Source organism: Pyxicephalus adspersus, chromosome 3 (assembly GCF_032062135.1).
Source record: "Pyxicephalus adspersus chromosome 3, UCB_Pads_2.0, whole genome shotgun sequence".
In the NCBI taxonomy this organism is placed as follows: Eukaryota; Metazoa; Chordata; class Amphibia; order Anura; family Pyxicephalidae; genus Pyxicephalus; species Pyxicephalus adspersus.
Window position 1 is genome coordinate 99,087,061 of NC_092860.1, and position 19,056 is coordinate 99,106,116.

At 36.6% G+C, this 19,056-nt stretch overlaps 1 protein-coding gene across 1 annotated transcript in view; it reads right to left on the reverse strand.

Moving 5' to 3' along the window:
• Window positions 1–995: 995 nt before the first annotated feature.
• The window catches only part of SCLT1 (sodium channel and clathrin linker 1), an 87,491-nt gene continuing 69,430 nt past the window's right edge, over window positions 996–19,056 (reverse strand). The window contains exons 19-22 of the mRNA XM_072405823.1: window positions 17,535–17,731; window positions 5,844–5,922; window positions 2,517–2,612; window positions 996–1,356 (exon numbers count right to left, since the gene is read on the reverse strand). Of these exons, the coding sequence (XP_072261924.1) occupies window positions 1,294–1,356; window positions 2,517–2,612; window positions 5,844–5,922; window positions 17,535–17,731 (435 nt within the window). The 3' untranslated portion in view covers window positions 996–1,293. The remainder of the gene's footprint in view (window positions 1,357–2,516; window positions 2,613–5,843; window positions 5,923–17,534; window positions 17,732–19,056) is intronic.

Consider the following 19,056-nt stretch of genomic DNA (forward strand, 5'->3'; position numbering starts at 1 on the left):
ATATAAATGAATGAGGATTCTGGGATTTATTTTAATGAACTCAGGTTAATTGAACAATGAACTGAAACTTTAGATCATTTTTTTCAGTAGTCTCTGTACCAACGCTTTTGTGAATTTCGGTTTTGCTTTGGAAACTTGTGAACTTGTACAGAATAATCTTAAGATTAAAAATAATTAGATGCTTAGGTTTATGCTTTAAAAAAATGCAATCCAATTTATTTAAAATATAAAAAATTTAACAGCTGCCTAGGTGCACAATTTTAGTCTGCAATATTCTTTTTTTAGGGTGAATGAAACTGAATATCTATAAAGCATTAAGGTAAAGTATGGCTATGCAATGTAGGATAAATGTACTTTCCAATCTGTTTTTATTGAGTTTGTCTTCATTGTATGGGTCAGTAGTGGACAACACACTTTATATAGGGGACCTGAACTGTGGGCCCTAAAATTACCAGGTCCAACATACTATTCAATGAATGTATGTTACAGAAAGCTATCAAGAGACTGCAGATATGCAACAATAGATGGTCAGAGACTTGAGACATTTTACAGCAGTCACTGAGCAGAGACTGCTAGTTCATTTCTATTACATGTATTGGGCCTGATTTAAAGCTCTTCAAGGCTGGAGATGATACACTTTCATCAGTGAACCTGGGTGATCCAGCAAACCTAGAATGGATTTCCTAAAAGTCATTCATGGACCAGAATAATTACAGGTTTGCTGGATCACCCAGCTTCACTGATGAAAGTGTATCCTCTCCAGCCTTGGAGAGCTATAATAAATCAGGACTTTTGTGTTTGGGCTATCAGTCAGAAACCAGGTTGCAGTCCCTACAACTTGGCATTTCAAACCTGAACATTATATGTTTTTATAAGGACGACCCTCAGACCTGTTTCTGGTTATGTTCTGTATACTCTAGTGCTATGGAAGGCGATGTATAGAAAGTTAATTCACATCATCCACATGAAGGCTAGGAGTAAAAAGACATAACACATTTCTCTGTGTATAAAAATAGTTTATTTTAATAAATACATTACATTACTGTGCAAGCTGTTAAAAATTGGTTTCATTTTATAAAACAGGATGTTTTAACATAAGCAATTAGGAGAAGAAAAAAACAACATCAAATCATAAGTTCGATAGTTCTCATTATAATTGAAGACATTCCTGTTTATAGTTTGGATGTTTATTGCTGTTCACTGCACTGCAGACAAGAAGCCATCAATTTCATGTTCCCCATCGCTGGCACTGCAGGTTACATAATGCCAATTATATCAGATGTACAGTTATTTTTAGATATTTCCTAGGTCCAGTTTGTGAGCAGCTTTTCTCCTCTGGGAAACAACAAGATTGAGCTGCAAATAAATACAAATACATTATAAACAAGAAGTGGTGTAAACAAAGTTATTTTATTAACAATAATATCTTAATACATTTTATTAGGCTGAGTACATTTTAACACATTTGATATTGCACTGAAAATGAAAGTAAAACACTGAAATCAAAGAATGACTGAACATACATGAATTTTATCACAACAACTCATAATATGGTTCCGTAGTGTGTTTGGCCACCATGTGCCTGTATCAACATAATGGCCCTGATGTAGTAAAGCTCTGGAGAGAGGAATGGTTTGCGGCCTAAAGCACATCATATTGATTCACAATCACTTACACATCTTACTGGACAGATTGATATCCCAGAAGTTTAATTGACTTGGTGTTACACGGTGTTCATTAAGTGTGTGAGTACCAGGACCCCCTAAAACTATGTAAGTTCAATAAAAATAAATAACTTTCATTTACTAAAATACAGGGTATTAGCTTAAGATGGGAGACTCTTATATTTTAATAAATTAGTAGATACGTTGGTATAATTAGTGTGTGCATGATTCTGTCATTTATATTCCATTTTGTTTTTGTAATTCAAACATGTTAATTAGCAAGTAGAAAATATAATAACACATTCCTTATACATGATTCCTCAGTGGGTCACAACATGTCAGGGATACTTTAGAGACATCTCTGCATAACTTTCACATACTGTTCTTTAAGTGTGAACGTATAGATATTTATGTTATTATTCATTTACCGAACATTAGTGGGGAAGGGGTAGAATCCCTATTGTGCTGTATGCAGAGTGTCACACCGGTGTAAAGTAAATGATGATGCATGATTTGCACTGTTGTAATGAATTGCAGTGCTTTAGATTAAAAAGTGCACATTTCTTCAAATAGTGAACAATACTGGATTCCAGGGTCAGTATCAGAGAGCATTCTGTTCGGGGGGGGTGAGATTTTTGCACTTAAATTTCTTTGTCTCCATAACTTTTGCGGCTATGGTAAGGGCAGGAGAATGAAGCGTGCCTTTGTACAACCTTCCTCTTCTTTGGTAAAACCACTATGTTAATTCAAATGAACAGAATCCTCCACACTGTATATTCCTGAATTGTGCCAGGAGTGCTTTTTTTAGTCTCCATATATGACAGTGTTAGGATAAATAAATCATAGATGAACCTGTTTTGATGCCTGCACTGCTTGTTCCTCTGCTTGATCAAGGCGTTTCTGAAGTCTGGTGCATTTTTCCTGTAAATCGACAATGGTTTTTTCCAACTGTAGAATAACAACACATAGAATAGTTAAATAAATAACTACTGCAATGTTTTTTTGGCATTTACACCGCTTTTATTCTACATCTGTTTGGCTGCTCTGCACAACACTTGTCCTCCCTCCCAGTTCCTGCATGTAACTCAGTCTATGGCAAACCAGTAAAGTCCAATAGTGGCCAAAGCTGTTCTTTTAGGCTTGGATGGAGTAGGAAATATAAAACTTTAGTTAGCTTTTTATGGCTGTCTGTGTCCTCATCACTTTGTGTTCTGGTGAAAGGATGACATTCTTTGAAATTGGAAAGCTGGAATAACAAAGCCTTATATCTGGACATCACCCCTCTTCACTACTGGAAGCACCTCTACTACCATAGTGCAGCAATCACATCCTTCACTGAGCTGGTGGCCCTGACCACACAACATAACTATGACCTTTTCTCCTCTCTAATAAAGAAGCTTCAAGCAGTCTTGCCGGTAGATATGTTCTCTTTATTGGGGCTTGTGGTGAAAAGGCTGAAAGAAATGTATCACTAACAATTGTAGGTCATGGCCCCCTGGTCTAGGTAACCCCCATCTGTGGTCTGTAAGAGGAGCTATCAATTGTATGAGAAAAGGGCAGGTAAAGCAAATTTTGATTATATGAATGCTGCATTTCTGGCAAGATCCATAGGTCAATGCTGTACCAGCTAAAAAAGTCTTAAGCCTAAAAAATAAAAGCAGCCACCATATCAAAGGAGTTGTATGCTTCAATGTATGACTTTTTTCTTGGATTTAGATTTCCTTCAACATAAAAGTGCTTTGAAAACATCACATTATCATGTTCCAGCATGTTTACATTTATTTCTTTACATTTTTTAAATCAAGTTATACATTTGCAGCTGCAGCAAAATGTTACATTTTGTGTTACCAACTGATCATTGCTTAGAAAGAACTTTCCAAGTAAAGTGGAAATCCCCAGCTTATATATGTATTACCAAAGAGGGGAACCTGCTTAGAGAACTCCAGAGTTTTAATTGAACTTGGAGCTATCATTTCCAGACTTTATGTGCTTTGGGAACCATTGATTTTTTATGGCATGAATTCGCCCGGCCAGCCAAGCAATGCAAACAGCAGTGGCACATCGGTCCCCAGGCTATTTAGGGAAGATAAAGACCTCTGCATAACTACAAGGAAGCATACCAGGCATAATGGGGGAATGTAAATCAAATTTACATGCTAGAAAATCAGTAACTTGTGCTAACTTCCCTTTCTGTCTGTGATGGTATTTTTTATATAGAAAGCACTCAAATTGTGTTTCATGCTAATCCCTAGCAAAATGTTGTTTTTTTTTAAATAGGGAAAGTTTGAAGCTTAAACAAACCAAAATATTATAGATCAGATGAATTAGAAACTATGTCAGGTCTTTATTGATGTTCATAGGGTGGAGATTTATCCGGGTGATGATGATGGTAAGTCTAAGATCTCAGGGTTGTCATTATATCAGGAGGTGAGGGGAAGTATTCTAATCTGGACACATGTCCCTGTGACAAAGACCTAATAGTAAATTCCCAATCACCTTAGAATGTTTTTTTCTTACTTCTTGTTCTATGCCAGGAATACAAAGTTAGGAACATTTCCTTATTTAGAAGGAATAAAGATTGGTAGGAGGCCTTATTTAACTCCCATTCTGCCCACTTGGTCAAAAGCCTCAGCTACATAATCTCAATTAAAGGTGAGAATTTGCCAATATGATGATTAATTTTCCCTTTAAACAAACAAAGATGCCCAAAATGCTAAAGGTAATGTAAAGTTTTGCTCTTGGGAGCTAACAACATGCATGCTTCATACTGTCTAGGGGGAATACATTTGGGGAGTCAGAAATGGAAAAGGATCTGGGGGTTCTGGTAGATCATAGACTTAATAACAGCATGTAATGCCAAGCTAGTAAAGTACTTTCTTGTATTAAAAGAGGAATAGACTGTAGAGACCTAATCCTGCCCCTGTACAAAGCATTGGTCACACCACATCTGGAATATGCAGTCTAGTTTTAGGCACCCGTTCACAAAAAAGGACATTGGGGAATGTGGAATTGGGGAGAATGGAGTGAAGGAATTTTTCTAAGGGTTCAGGAAGTATTTGTTTTTTTGCTTCTTCTGTAACAACTGTGCTTATAGGATTTTGACTAGAATATGCAGGTTTTTTAGCAAATAAGTAATTTAAATATATATTTTTTTTAATCCTTATTTATGCAGCGGCACTGGGCAGAACTGATGAGCACTAAAATGTATTTATCCCAGCAAGTCTGTTATCATGGCTTTATTTTCATAATGAAAGAAACTCCATTCAATTAGGGAAAAAGGGGTGAGCTGGCTGCACACATCATAGGAAGCATTTACTTACCTACTGCACACTGTCCTACTGCTTAGTTTAACTGCTAGAGTGCTTTAGAAATACTGTGTGAATTCTAACTAAACATTAGGGTGAATCTTGGGGATAAAGCCCCTATTCCAAGTGCAGAGTCCGATTGGCAAATTCCCAAGCACCTCAATGTTTCATACAAAGAAGAGTAAATCACATTTTCACTAGAAATATACCTAGAAATACCAGATATTTATCTTCCCTTCAGGTGACCACAGTGACAGAAGACTTAACATGTGCAAAAAATAAATCTGCACAGCAAAGCACAGATTCACTGTAAGATGCAGCCTATTAATAGTGAATAGCAAATAATTAATGCACTTTCTCTGCCAGAGGTTTCCTGATAATCTCCTGCTAAGCATTGGATTTTAGACTACATAAAAGTTTGGCTCAAGGATGTAACTTGGAGATTCCTGAAGAAGAAGGAATAGGATTACATGGGCATTGGATTTATTTTAGGAACCTGGAACCCTGGCCAGAAAAGGCCAGGAAAATATAATTAACCTTAATAAATTGAAAATAAAAAAAGCTGAGGAACATGTGATACGTGTCTAATACTATACCGATAATACCGGTATATTAAATAATTGGTATTAGATAGCTGGACCTACTACCTATTACCATAAGCCTTATTATGCTAATAATTATGGAGGATGAATGTTGTTCAGATCTCATTTACATCATAGCTGATGGTATCAAAAAAATTTTTATGAAAGAATAACACACAATACAGTCACAACTGTCATCAACCAATCTGATATCATTAACAAGATTGACACATTTTTGGGGAACTGTTTTTTTTTAAAAAAAATCTTCAAACCTTACAAGAACATTATATTACCTCAGTCATTTTCTCATGACTGTCTTCTAACTGTGAACGGAATTCTTGTTTTTGCTGTATTTCTTCTTTTAATTCACTTCTGTTAAATAAACAAAAACAAAATCAAATATTCCTAAAATAACCATATCATACCAGTGTTTAACCTAGAATTTTTGAAGGCTGAGTGGAAGAAATAGTAGGCTGGTGACAGCCTCTGTATTGTGACCCAACACTTCAGTAATCATCCAAAAAGAGCCAGGTGGTGCACCCGGCTATAAGAGGGCTCTATTTATAAAACAGGGAATCAGACATTCCCTAAAACATTTCCCCTTGGGATTTTTCCAGGTCCATGTGTTTTATTGGCAACAATTCACTTTTCTACCAGGAAATGTTTAAGGGAATATCAGATATCAATTTTCGGGTATTAGAATGAATGAAGCTGAAAAGCACCAGTGTGACCCTGACCAGTCTCTGCTTCTGAAAACAACCCCACACCACGATGTTGCCACCACCATGCTTTAATGTTTGGATGGTATTGAGCTGTTCCTGGTGTCCTCCACACATAATGTTCAGAATTGAGGCCAAACAATTAAATCTTGGTGCAACATAACAACATTTAAAAAAGTGGTCTGAATACTTTCCTGAAGTCACAGTACTATATAACTATATACTATATATATATATATATATATATAACTATATAACTATGTTTAAGCTCTGGCAATTACACAATTACATACAATAAAGACAGACATTTTGCTGGCAGAACCAATACACAACCTATTTATTGACTAGGAACTAGTGACTGAGGAATGATGCTCTGTGTGCCTCTCTAGTGTCTGGTGAATTGTCTGCATCCCTATAGAGGAAGTTTAAGAATGGCTGCCTGTGCTGTTTGCAGGCTTAATGAGGAAGAATTGCTTCTGCAGTAGCTCACCCCTCCCGATAGCACCTCTCAAGTGAACAAGCACTCTGCTAATCACACTCTCACACAAGCTGAAGTGCTAATAATATAATTAGGATATGGAAACTATACCACATAGATGTGTGCATGTAGCTGTAGTGTAAATCTTCCCTAATACTTCTTGATCCCCAGTATTTTACCCTCGGCATGTGATGACTCATGAGGATAAAGTTTGCAGATTCATTTAGAGGTCACTTGATGATCATAATCCCACTTAGCAGAGCAGCAATAGTGTAGCAATAAAAGCAATTCATTCTATAACAAACCATTTAAATGGCTCGGTGGCAGCAAGCAGACACAAGTTTAATCAAATGCCAAGTCCATTTTGCCCAAATGACTCACAAAATAATGAATACTGTGAATTGCTTTATAAAAACGAAACAGGGATAACCTTAATTTATAAATCTATAAAAGTAGCCTAAGTATATATTACTGGTGACAGCATTTTATAGTGTACTTTGGTAAATGTCCTGAAGTGCACAGGAGTCAAAATATATCAGATGCAATCTAAGCGAAAATGAATCTCATTTAAAGTTTAATTACATACTTCCATGTGTTATGAATATATTTAAGCCTTCCACTCAGAAATAAATTGTGTCTGGATGCAGAGAACATGGTGTTATAGGCATTACTGAAAAATGCAGGGAAACTGTTCTGATTAAATCAATCTGTTCTCAGTAAAGAAAAATAATCGGTAAGCATATTGATTAGGGTTATTACTTTATCCTAACTAGGCTTGTTACATCTCTACAAGAAAGAAAAAACAGTACAAACCCTATTTTATACATCACCGTCTGACTTTTTCTGTAATGTACAATTTATATTTGTTGATCCATTTTGGTTTTGGCTATTATCTATTTCCTGCAAATTATTTTAGAGCTAGGAACACACAGACTTCAGATGCAGGGGCACAGAGTGCATTTGAGATTAGTTTGTGACATGTGTATAATGCATTCACAGCCCAATATTACCAAGGTGGTCTGATGAAATGCAATTAGTTGTGTATTAAAAGCATACAACTTAGTTACAAGGTAAACTATTCGTTCACATAGGTGGGTAATATGGTTCAAACGACCCAAATTCACTGCTGGGCCAAATTTAGGTAGTTTAAAATTCACAGTGAATGGCATTGCAGCAAACTAATTTACAGCACATTGCTTTAACATGAACATTACTGCAACACAGTGGCCCTTACTTGTATAACAGCAAGTCTCATGATCAGTGCAGGTGTACACTGCTCCATAATGCCCACATAGAGATGTCCTCACACCACATACATTGGAATGGCTTCATAAGAGGTTGGCAAGAGTAATATGTAAGTGCATCTGCACATTACTGTTTATGGTTCTTTATACAACATATATTTTTCCAAAGCGGATCAGCCTATCTTATAAAATAAGATAAGTTTCAATAGGAGAATTGAGGAATTTGACCTTCTTATAACACTTGGGGGTACCTGGGAACCTGCCAGTCTTGAGGTGATTGCAAGGTGTCTGCACCAACTTTGCTTGTTCCCAGTTCCTGTTTTGCATTTTCTAGTATGAAAAATAAAAGAGCCTGGCTTTTTATAATGGTTAAAGAAGATGAGCGAACCTGGGAACAAAATTCTCACCACCACAATACAATCAATCGAGAGATTTACCTCTCCAGCACTAAGCACAAACTGAAATATCAATTCGCACTGGTATTGAACTTCAAAAATAAAATAGATATCATTTGGGAAAAATGGCAATATATTCAAAGTCATTGTAAAATGCCTTATTTAAGCGTGTACCTGAGTTTTTATGCTTGCCAATATTTCCTAAAGAGCAATTCTAGGAAACAAGTGGAAAGTATTCACTGAACTACTAATGCTATCCACTAAAGTAAAAAAGTTCCGCTCGGAGTTCTGTGTAGAATAAGCAAACAGGAGTGAACTTGCTGTGCTGTTCAGTTTTCTCTCCGCATTATCTATCACATTCTCAGTTTTAAGATCTAAATCTAAATGGTGGGAAAACACAAGGCTCCAGATGCTGGACACCTGCATAGTTGCCTGCACCCAGGTACTCAGTTTCAACTGCTATGTGCCCAGAAGTGTTGAGGAAAGTTTTATTATGCGTTATGAGCATTTGTCTTAGAGATGTTGCAAAGGATCATAGGTTATTTGCGGTCTTTTCAGAACTCTTTCATCCATTCAGCAGCTTCTTTAGACTGCTTGCTAATAAAGTTGGAAAGCATGCCCATCCAAGTCTATGAAGGTGGTTTAGAAGTAGACCACCCTGAGACAAGCGGCAAAAAAAAAAAAAAAACACTGCAACTGCAATTCATTTAAATGCCTGCAGAAAACAGGGTTTCAACCACTCCTATTATTTCAAGGGAAACCATTAAACTTTGAAGCTGTTGGTTGCTAGCCAAAGCGTAAAAATAAAGCAGTACCAAAAGAAAAAATTACCAATCAAAACTCAGCTTAATAGGCAGCAAAAAGGTTGTTCCAGCATTACCAACAGGTGAGTGGGGTGGCTGGTGCTGTACCATCTTCATGTTTCTAAAGTTTTAATTTTCAGTTTTAAAATGCAATATATCTTTTATTAAATTCAAAAATAAAATTACATTTACCTAAAGATAAAAGTTCTATTATACAGTTCACAATGTCCATATCACTAAAAATACCTTTACAGAATTTTACATTTTTTGACTCTAATGCTGTTTTCACACTATGCCTTCACTTTTTTACTTCTTTTTTTTTCTGCTGTTCAAATGAGGTTAACCTGAAGTAAGACATCAGAATGATGACAAGCGCAGAAATAACCATAAACTATTCTTATTGTGCTCATTTTTTAGGCCCTTGGCTGAAGGGGAAACAAAAAGGTATGTAAGACTTTGCCAGTTAAAATTCTTCCATGTATTTTTTTTCCTTTTTATCTTTCTTTTTACATTATATTCTATTACAGCAATCAAGCGTTGAAAAGCTAGAGAGGCTGTAAAATTGCAAATTTTGGGAATCCGCAACTGTAAATTCTGTTGGCTCCTGCAAGTCAGATAAACAAAATGCTTTTAGAAGGCATAAAGGTATTACTGGAAATAAAAAGCTACTTGAAAATACAAATCATCAACCTGAAGCACACATAGAGCTAATGAAGCAGTGGATGAGGCTGACAATGAGTCAGGAAAAGCTAGACACTGAACACAGACAAAGGTATTCAGAAATCAAATGTGCTCTTTTTCATGGCTTGGCAAATAGGTTTAGGAGGTGCCAGCTGTAGCTGGTGCATTATTCATGATGTGCAGATAACAAATTAACAGGGTCTGTGCCAGATGTGTTTTGTTCTAGTGAAAAAACAGCAATATGCTTTAGTTACTTTCCTGATTATGGATTTCTGTATTGTGCCAATACCTGCAGCTGTCTTGCTCAATCGGCAGAAAAAACTCTTTAATGGCATTCTTTAGCCGAGATACAGCAACTGCCAAGCAAAACGCATACATACAGCAGGGAATACAAAAAAATATAATAATTTTAAAAAACATAAACAAAATCCAAATCATTGCTTTTTATATAAAGCGAAAAGAAAAGCCATTTTAAACCTGTTCAGATTTTTCTAGATTATAAATCCACGAGCTGCAGTGTAAGCATTCTTATCAGACTGAAATGACAATCTCATTTTGTTTTATGGTAGTAGCAGCAATGAAAGGGGAAATTCTATTTGGCTCTACTAAATGATGGCAGGTATTGTTAAAGTAATGTAAAAAAAAAAAAAAAAGAGCAGGATACAGTGGTGGTAGGGGGCTAATATTAGATATACATTTTGTGATTTTCAGCAAGCTATTTGTGCATTGCAAAGTATAATAAAGTGGGGTCAAAACAACTAACAAAAAAAAAAAAATCAATTTACCTGACCACCTTATAATGTGATAATGAATAAATAAATCTATGAAAGTAGGTTTTCTATTCAATGCGTAATAATAACCAATGATATGGTCAGTTTTAGAGTTCCTTGTGATGATCGTATAGCATGACACATGTGATCAAATCCAAGCTCAGGTACTGAGATCATCCCACATCAACACAGAAGCACTTGTAAAATACTGTAAATAAAATATGTTGAAAATGAATAAGCAGGTACGGTGGGTGATAAACTATGCCGAAATTCTAAACCTTTTATTAGATCCAATATGTTAGACATATTTTTAATTTTCTAATGGTTAGCCTTTTACACTTTTTAAGTAAGGAAACTTTAAAAAGTTTGAAAAGTTTGCTAACCTAAGAACCTCCTTTTTCCCCTTCTCAGCAGCAAACTTATCAAGCTTTGGGATCGAGGCAATGTGTCAATGTAGCACACCTGTCCTCTCTGCCCTCCAACCTGACATTCTGCCCCATAGATGTCCATGGGGTTCTACTTCAGATGCACGGGTGGTGGTGAGAAAAGGGCAAGGTGGCTACATGTAAACATTGTGGTGGAATGCCAGAGTACTTGCTTGAAGAACTCTGAATTATGAAGCTGAGATGGTACTAAGGATATTTTCTAACAATGCTTACATTTTTAAGTAGATCTTTTCTTTCCCCATTTTCCAATCACCTACTGCTAGTTCGAATTATACTTACTTTACTGGCATCTTCAGTATCACTTAGTAAGTTGTCACCATTCTTTTCGGAACGTTTCGGGAGTCCAAATCTTGCAAGAAGACACTAAGTCCATTTGTATGTGTATCTTCTCAAACAATTTGGCTGTTCCTTATTTTCCAGCATCTAGAGTGTCACAACAAGTGGAACTTAAGTCCTACTTTGAAAATTGGTGATCAGGAAGAATTAGATAGGCTATATTTTTTCTGCAATACTATTCCTACCTGTCTGATTATCGCCCAGCTGTCAAATTTCATTTGGGGCTTCCTTTACGCATGCTGGAACTGAATGAACTCCTGCACACATAAGCAGGAGCTACCTCATACTGGCTAACCAAATAAAATGGATATGAATGTGGAAGGGAACAAAGAAGAAGATGGCGGCTGGTGAGTATTGACTGGGTTTAGTTCCGCTTTAAACCCAGTCCTGTACTTCTTCTGTCCTGTACTTTTGAAATTTTTAATTGTTTGACTATATTGCTGATTCAGCAGCTTTGATACTTGTCAATGCACAGACCGGGAGTTCAGTTTCTAATCTGTCCCCATTACCATTCCCCCAGTCTTTTTGTGGGGAGGTGGTTATTGTATCTTTACAGGCACAATATTGGCTTAAGCCACGTACACACTTCCAATTATAGTCACAATAATTATAATTATCTTTCATCCTTTCCAACAACTATGCACTGCACGATGCATGAACGAGTGTTGTACATACAGCACCGTTCTGCTCTATGTATAGGGGAGGGGGAGAATGAATTCCCTTGCATTACGACCCTTCGTTGTTCATCGTCCGTTGATCTGCCAGGACGGTGGTTGGGCCGATGAACGGCGAGCGCTGTACACATTTCAGATTCTTGTCCGATATCGGCCCTGCGCCGATTATCAGGCGAGAACCATTGGAACTGTGTACGTAGCTTTGAAGCTGGTAAATAAAACTATAAAGCCTGCCAGGGGATGCAGACAAGGGAACACTCAAACAAAAGTTTCGGATATGAAGATTCTTCAGATATTCTTAGATTTTAAAAACTCCAAGCAAAGGAGAAATTACCAGTGGGATAGAAAAGTACAAAATGTTTTTTTGCCGATGCAGACAATAAAATCTGTTTAAAAAAAGACAACCCTCAATATTCAAAAATACTCAAAGAACCAAATGTGTATTTTAATGTAGCCTTGGACAGAAACAGAATTGATGGCCATGTTAGCTATAATTGCTGATTGGCCTTTAGAATGAATATATGTACATGCTACAGTGATCACCTGGACCACAACGGAGATGCATGGGTTTGTGTTCCACTCAACGTAAATGTATACAATGATGTCACAGAGCAAGATGACATCAACTACACTGCATTAATAACTGTTGCTCGTTAAAAAATGTAATATATTTAATGATTCAGCATAAGTGGTTACTGCAGAACAAACAATGAGTTGTTTATTAATCTCTACTGACATTTACAACATAGATATGTAATGATGATTCTAGTTTTCAACCCACACACTTCTGTATAGAGTACTGTAGCCGCCACATATTCAGTGGTTGCGTAGGCCTAAATTAAAAGCAACTCTTGTCAATATGTCCTGCAGCATTTGATAGACTCAGAATGAACTCCTGCAGGATCATGTCCAATAATACCCAGGTAATCATCAGTTTGTTCTGGAAAGAAGTGCCTCAATTTGCAAAATGCCAAGAAGCAGATGCCACCGAAGCACCCAGTGACGATAGATTGCTCTGTCTTCCTCAATGTATTGCAGACACCAGTTCTATTAGGCTGCTAACTCTTCAGAGTGACTGCTTCTCCCATACCAATTTAAAAATCTGGGCAAGGTGCCAGCCTTGTCTCTGAAAGATTTACAGATCCTCTGTCAGCACGCAAACAGCATAAAAAATATATATATAATATATATATATATATATATATATTCTAATGTCTGTCTCCAATGGAAAACAAAATCTAGAGGATGCATATAACTCTGTTTCATTTTTGAGTCATGATGAAATTTAAACACATAACAGCTGTTTGAAGAATATTTTCCTTAAAGTGTAAGAGCCGGAGAGGGTCACTATTTGCTCAACCCATTTTAAAAAGCAGTATAAATAACACTGCAACATTAAATTCTGCTGAGCAAGTTTTTAATTAGCATACCTTGGAAAAGCAAAGCACTTGGATGAGCTTCAAGTCTCAGCAAAAATGTCAGTTAAAGGGCATTGAGAATGAAAGAAATGTGTATGCAATGCACATTTGTAAATACAAATGAACTGTGTGTGCATGCTTGAGCCATACTATTCATTATTTTGTTTGCTTTCCTTTTTTTGGCAAAATGGAAATGTTTTTTTTCCCAGTTAGGTAAAAATAGAATATGCTATATTACTATATTGCAATATAGGATATATTTTGGAGAAAAAGGGTTTACACATGCCAAAAAGTAAACTGATGTTAATGTTGCGGAATCAGCAAAATACCATTTATTAATAGAAGAAAATTTGAGGCCTATATCAGACAGAAAACATACAGAAGAGTTAACCTTCCCCGTGGTTCTAAAGTGTTCCTATTTCCTTCGGTATATCTGCCAAAGGTGCATATCAGACAAAAATGAACAATATACATGGTTAGTAATGGAATGCTGCCATTCCGGCAGTTGTCAGTGGACTGGCTTGTCATCTAAATCCCTATAATGCCCCTTGTCCCCATTTCCTGCATGGGTCTAAAGCTATGTTGGTAAGAATTCAGCACAATGTACTCTTGGGTTTTACTACAGCCTGTCAATCATTTAAGGGTAACCAACAGTTTGAAAGCCCGAACATATTTGTCTGTTCATTTCTATTACATATTGTATCGATAGGACTTAAAATTTACAAAACAAGGGTAACATTATTTATGCTCACAGAACGTGAAAAGGACACTGTATTTCTTTGACTATCAACAGGATTATTTTGCACTTCCTAAAAATGTTCCAGCTTGGAAAGAGAAAACCAAAGCAACGATCACATCTAAAGTCTGACAAGCTGCAATATATTACCTTTTAGTTTGCATGTTTAGATACACTTTAAAATAGCCTGCTGCCCTTATGCGATTACCAGATTACCAAAGGAGCTAAATGTGCCTATTGTTCCAACAGATTTTTCAGTGTTCTCCCCGGCACCTTTCAGCCGGGGGCACCACCCAGCACTTTTTAGTAACCACCCGGTTGTTTTTGGGTGGTTTTTGAAGAGCTGGGTTACAATACAGAGGCTGCCACCCACCCACAATTTCTTCCCACCCAGCTTAAAAAAAATTTTGGGGTTGAACGCTGTTTAATGCCTAATGGTTTAAATGGAATCATTCATATCATTCTTGGATCCTGAAAGAGAGTCTTGGTGAGATAGTTATGGCACTGCTTCACAATTAAAGTGACACTAAACGCAGAGAATACAAATAAATGCAACTTGTCAGCGTACTTTTTTGAGTTATGTCCGTTGCAAATGTTAATAACAAGGCCCCCAAAATTTGTCCCTGGTACATCCTGTGGGAAAGTAGCTACAGTGTCTTCCCTTGTTTGTACTGTGTCATGGTTATAGCCACCCTTCCCCTACTGAAGACTTAAAAACTCAGCGTCCTGACTCATATAGCACTGCCACGTATGCCATTTTTTTCATAGCAATGTAAAGGTCATGGAATGGCACACATTACCAGTATACATCACAGGCACAATGCTGCTAGGAATGCAGTGCAGTGCATGTGACTACAAAAGATATGCACTTCTGGCCCCTCATAACAAAGGTTTCCATTTGCAGAAGTTGATGGAAGTGTGTTCTGTAATATTTTTAATAAGCAGAAGTAAATCAACAAATTTAAAAAAAAAGTTATACCTGGGGTAGACTAAGTTATAATAAAGGCTTTGCAAAAATCCTGTAAAAGTTTTAGATATGAAGATGTGCCATGTTACAATTAAGATGGTGTTTAATATATATATGCAATTTTGTGTGTGTTTATTTTTTAACTAGACAAAGAACTTGTAATTTTGTCAGCCATTTGTGCTACAAACACCTCTGTTAGTCAGTTAGTACTTTTGGCTACTTTTTAATTTGGCACTACTGCTTTACTAGGAGAGCTTTGTTGATTCCCGAGTCAAACCCTTATACAAGACAGATGACACGGATTCACTGATCATCAAGGTGCACAGAAGCAGGAAGGTGACAGGAACTTGAATTCCTGGACCAGGAAGATGAATTGCTTAATCAGGAACTACATGCATTACTTGTCTGGCTGAGCAGTGTGGAAAATATATGTAAATCATAAGACTTTTTGAGCAAGATTACAAATCCTTTGGCAGGTAGGCATCCATGCTTTTTAGCTCTGTTTTTAGCCAGTTAGTATGGTGTTACACTTTAATTCCTAATGTCCTCTAGAGAGGCTGATATCTTACAGCACAAACTGTAAATACAATTGAAAAAGGTAAAGTAAAAGGCTACTTGGAAATTCTCAGGACAGCTGTAACCTCCAAGGCTCCCATCTGTCGGCAGAAGCTGAAAATGTCTGGCTCCTTGAAGCAATGTGTTCTATGGTAGGCATATCACATTGAGTGTGATGCTGAAGGGATTCGCATTGCATTAGAATTAGCACTGTATCTAGGAATCAGACAATGGCAGCCTATAGATCTGAATAGGAAATCTGACTATAACAGGCAGCAACCGTCCTTACAGTATCCCTTAGAGTCTCAAAATGACACCCAGCAATGCACTGCCATTTTGTACCAGCACATTGATTTGTACTTCTGTATGAATAGATATCTATAATTATGCCATAAAATAGTAAAAGATTTGTGTTTGTAAATCATCTATTCACTGTGCTCATTTCATGCCAGTCCTTCCTGCAATAATAAAACAGAGTAGCTCCAAAGCAGAATACCTGATCTACTGCAGGGAAATCCTGAACATTGATATAAGCCAATAGGATATGTTGATCAAGGCTTCAACCCCACTATTGCAGATCCCCAAAAAAAGACGTTTAATTGACATATGTAAGCTAAATATATAGTTTAAATAAATGCAGTATATTTACTGTTTTATCAACCAAAGGATCTGTAATTTTTCCCAGCTGGCCTTGCGATACAGGCCTCTAGTATTCAGGAGGATCATTATGCTAGATATTGGTTGAAATACCTGTTTTCTGCATCATATCTGCTTCTTTCCAGATCATTTCCCTGCTTGTTAGGCAGAGATGATTACGCGGCTTCACTGTCTAATGGTTAGACAGAAGGAAGTAATGTGACAAAGTCACAAAGTTGAAATTTGTAGGCAGGTAAACCAGTAAACACATGTATGTAACTTTTGCATTAACCTGTTTACCTGGAGTTTCTCTTTAATGCTGTTAAAGCAAAACTGTCTATTGTAGAATAGATAGAAATAAAGACATCTTCTTAGAATTTATCTTCCATGAATTTTACAGTATCCACTAGAACTTCAAACCACAGAAATAATTATACATAGTACAAAGCATTCACTCTTTAAAAGGCTGAAAATTGTGCTATTTTTGTAATTTTATAAAATGTTAAAGCTTAAAATGTCAGGTTCCTTAGCCTCAACTTTTATTGAACAATTTCCAACCATTCTACCTTTAGTAAATCAGCTCTCCAAGCTTTTAAACCATTGTACAAGCTAATGGGTGGCAATGCTGTGAAGAGGCAGCTACCTATATATGAAAGGCTTTTATGGTACACCCTGGAATAAAAATTAGGTGGCCATTTGCAAAAGGTATGTCTAACGTGTTCCTTAATGTAAAAGCTCCAACAAAACAAATCTCCAGTCATTTCCAAACTCTTTTCTTGTATGTGTCCCTTAGGATAATACTATGGCTCTTATACAAGAGAAAAGAAAAAAAGTATACTAAAGCTGCAGCCTATAGCAGCCAATCAGGAAAAATAGATAGCAAGCAGCTGCTTAGTTGTTAAAAACAACACATGTATTTTTCTTTGGAAACCTTAATATACCGAGAATGTTAGAACCGTGTAGAACCGTGTTGTTAGGAAAGGTTGGTTTCAGTGTCAAAGAACTGGACGTTTTATAGAATCACCTATGAGTATTGATTTATAAGCAGAAAATACATTCTAACAGTATGAAATCAGTGTAATTTTCATTATATCCACAGTATTCTAATATTAAAAGGATAACAAACCGGAGTTTCCTTAGTCTGTTCTCTGTACTCTTTGTTAGGTTATTTATCTCCTCTTTCCATTTGCAGCTTGTTTTTTGCTGGGCAGTCAGTAGCCTCATAAGCTCTTGCGTAGACTTTCGGCAGCTGTCTTCCATCTCCTGTAGTTGTACTTCATAGCCTTGTTCCTTCACAGAAAATTCATGAGCCATGGTGCTTAACTAAAAAAAATAAAAGAAAACAGCACTGACATCTTTATTCTGCTAGTAACAATAACTTATTTTCTGTATTCTGGGCTGCGCTCTTACACTAACAGTAGTAAAATATTGTTAAAGTATCTGTTTCAATGAAAGAGGAGCCAGCAGGTTACACCTTGCAGGCAAAGTATAAGGAAGCTGTGCACTAAAAAGCAGATCCTATCCTCTCTGTGGAGTCACAACATGGTAATTCACTTTTCCCACATGTAAGTAGCTAAGGTGTAGATTTTTTGGCTATGACACATTAGAACACAGAGAAGACCCACCGAACAGATATGATAATAAATCTAAACTTTAGCTAGATTTGATAAAAGCCAGATTACTGAAGCCTAAGGTTGCGTACACACGTCCAATAATTGTCGTTTGGAAACGAACGATCCACCACAGATCGTTCCATAATTGTTAACAAAAAAAATGCACAACTACGCCGAAAAACAAGGAATCTCGCTGAAAACGAACGACCATCCCAGGGGATCTGATTGGGTGACGATCGTTCGTAATCTATTGTGTGTACGGTCATTCAATGATCGTGGATTGTTCTGTGGCACACTTTCTCCTGTACATGTCACTTCCTGCATCATTCACAAACAATCCTATGAAGTGTGTACATTATTGGTGGATTATTTTTGAACGATTGTATCGTTACAACATGTACAGAATTGTGCACAATACGATTGTTCAAAATAATTGGGAATAATCGTTGATTGTTCGTTTTTAAACAATAATTGCTGCACGTGTGTACCTAGCCTGAGTGTGTGAGTACCCAATATTTAATGATAACTCTGGTCAAAACTCTTTCTTTTACAGGAGGGAACTGTCTGGAAAAGTATTGTCAAAATTTACAATTACTTCTGGTTCCAATGATGGTCCCCGGAATAGGATTTAGGACAAAATCCAGAGGCAAAAGCAGCACCAGAATTTATTAGGGTTTGAAAATAAAAAGTTTTTACTTTTGTGTGCATCCCTATTAGACAGATGTCCCCACTTCATTCCTATGTGACAGGTGGCAGGACAAAAACTGATAAAAGCAATTAAACCTTGACAGATGTTCTTACCTTTTCCATCTAAAGCGAAGAAAAATAAAGTATTGACTTTAGTTCTAAACTTAATCTGTGCTTTTTAACACCTTATTTGCATGTAATGTATGCAGCAGCCAAGATGACTGCAAACACATACAAATGGACTATACGAACGCATTATACTTCAAAAGGAATTTCTCATTGGAATAAAATGGTAAATAATAATACTATTACATTTTCTGGACCTTGGAAAGCTAATAATATGCAAAC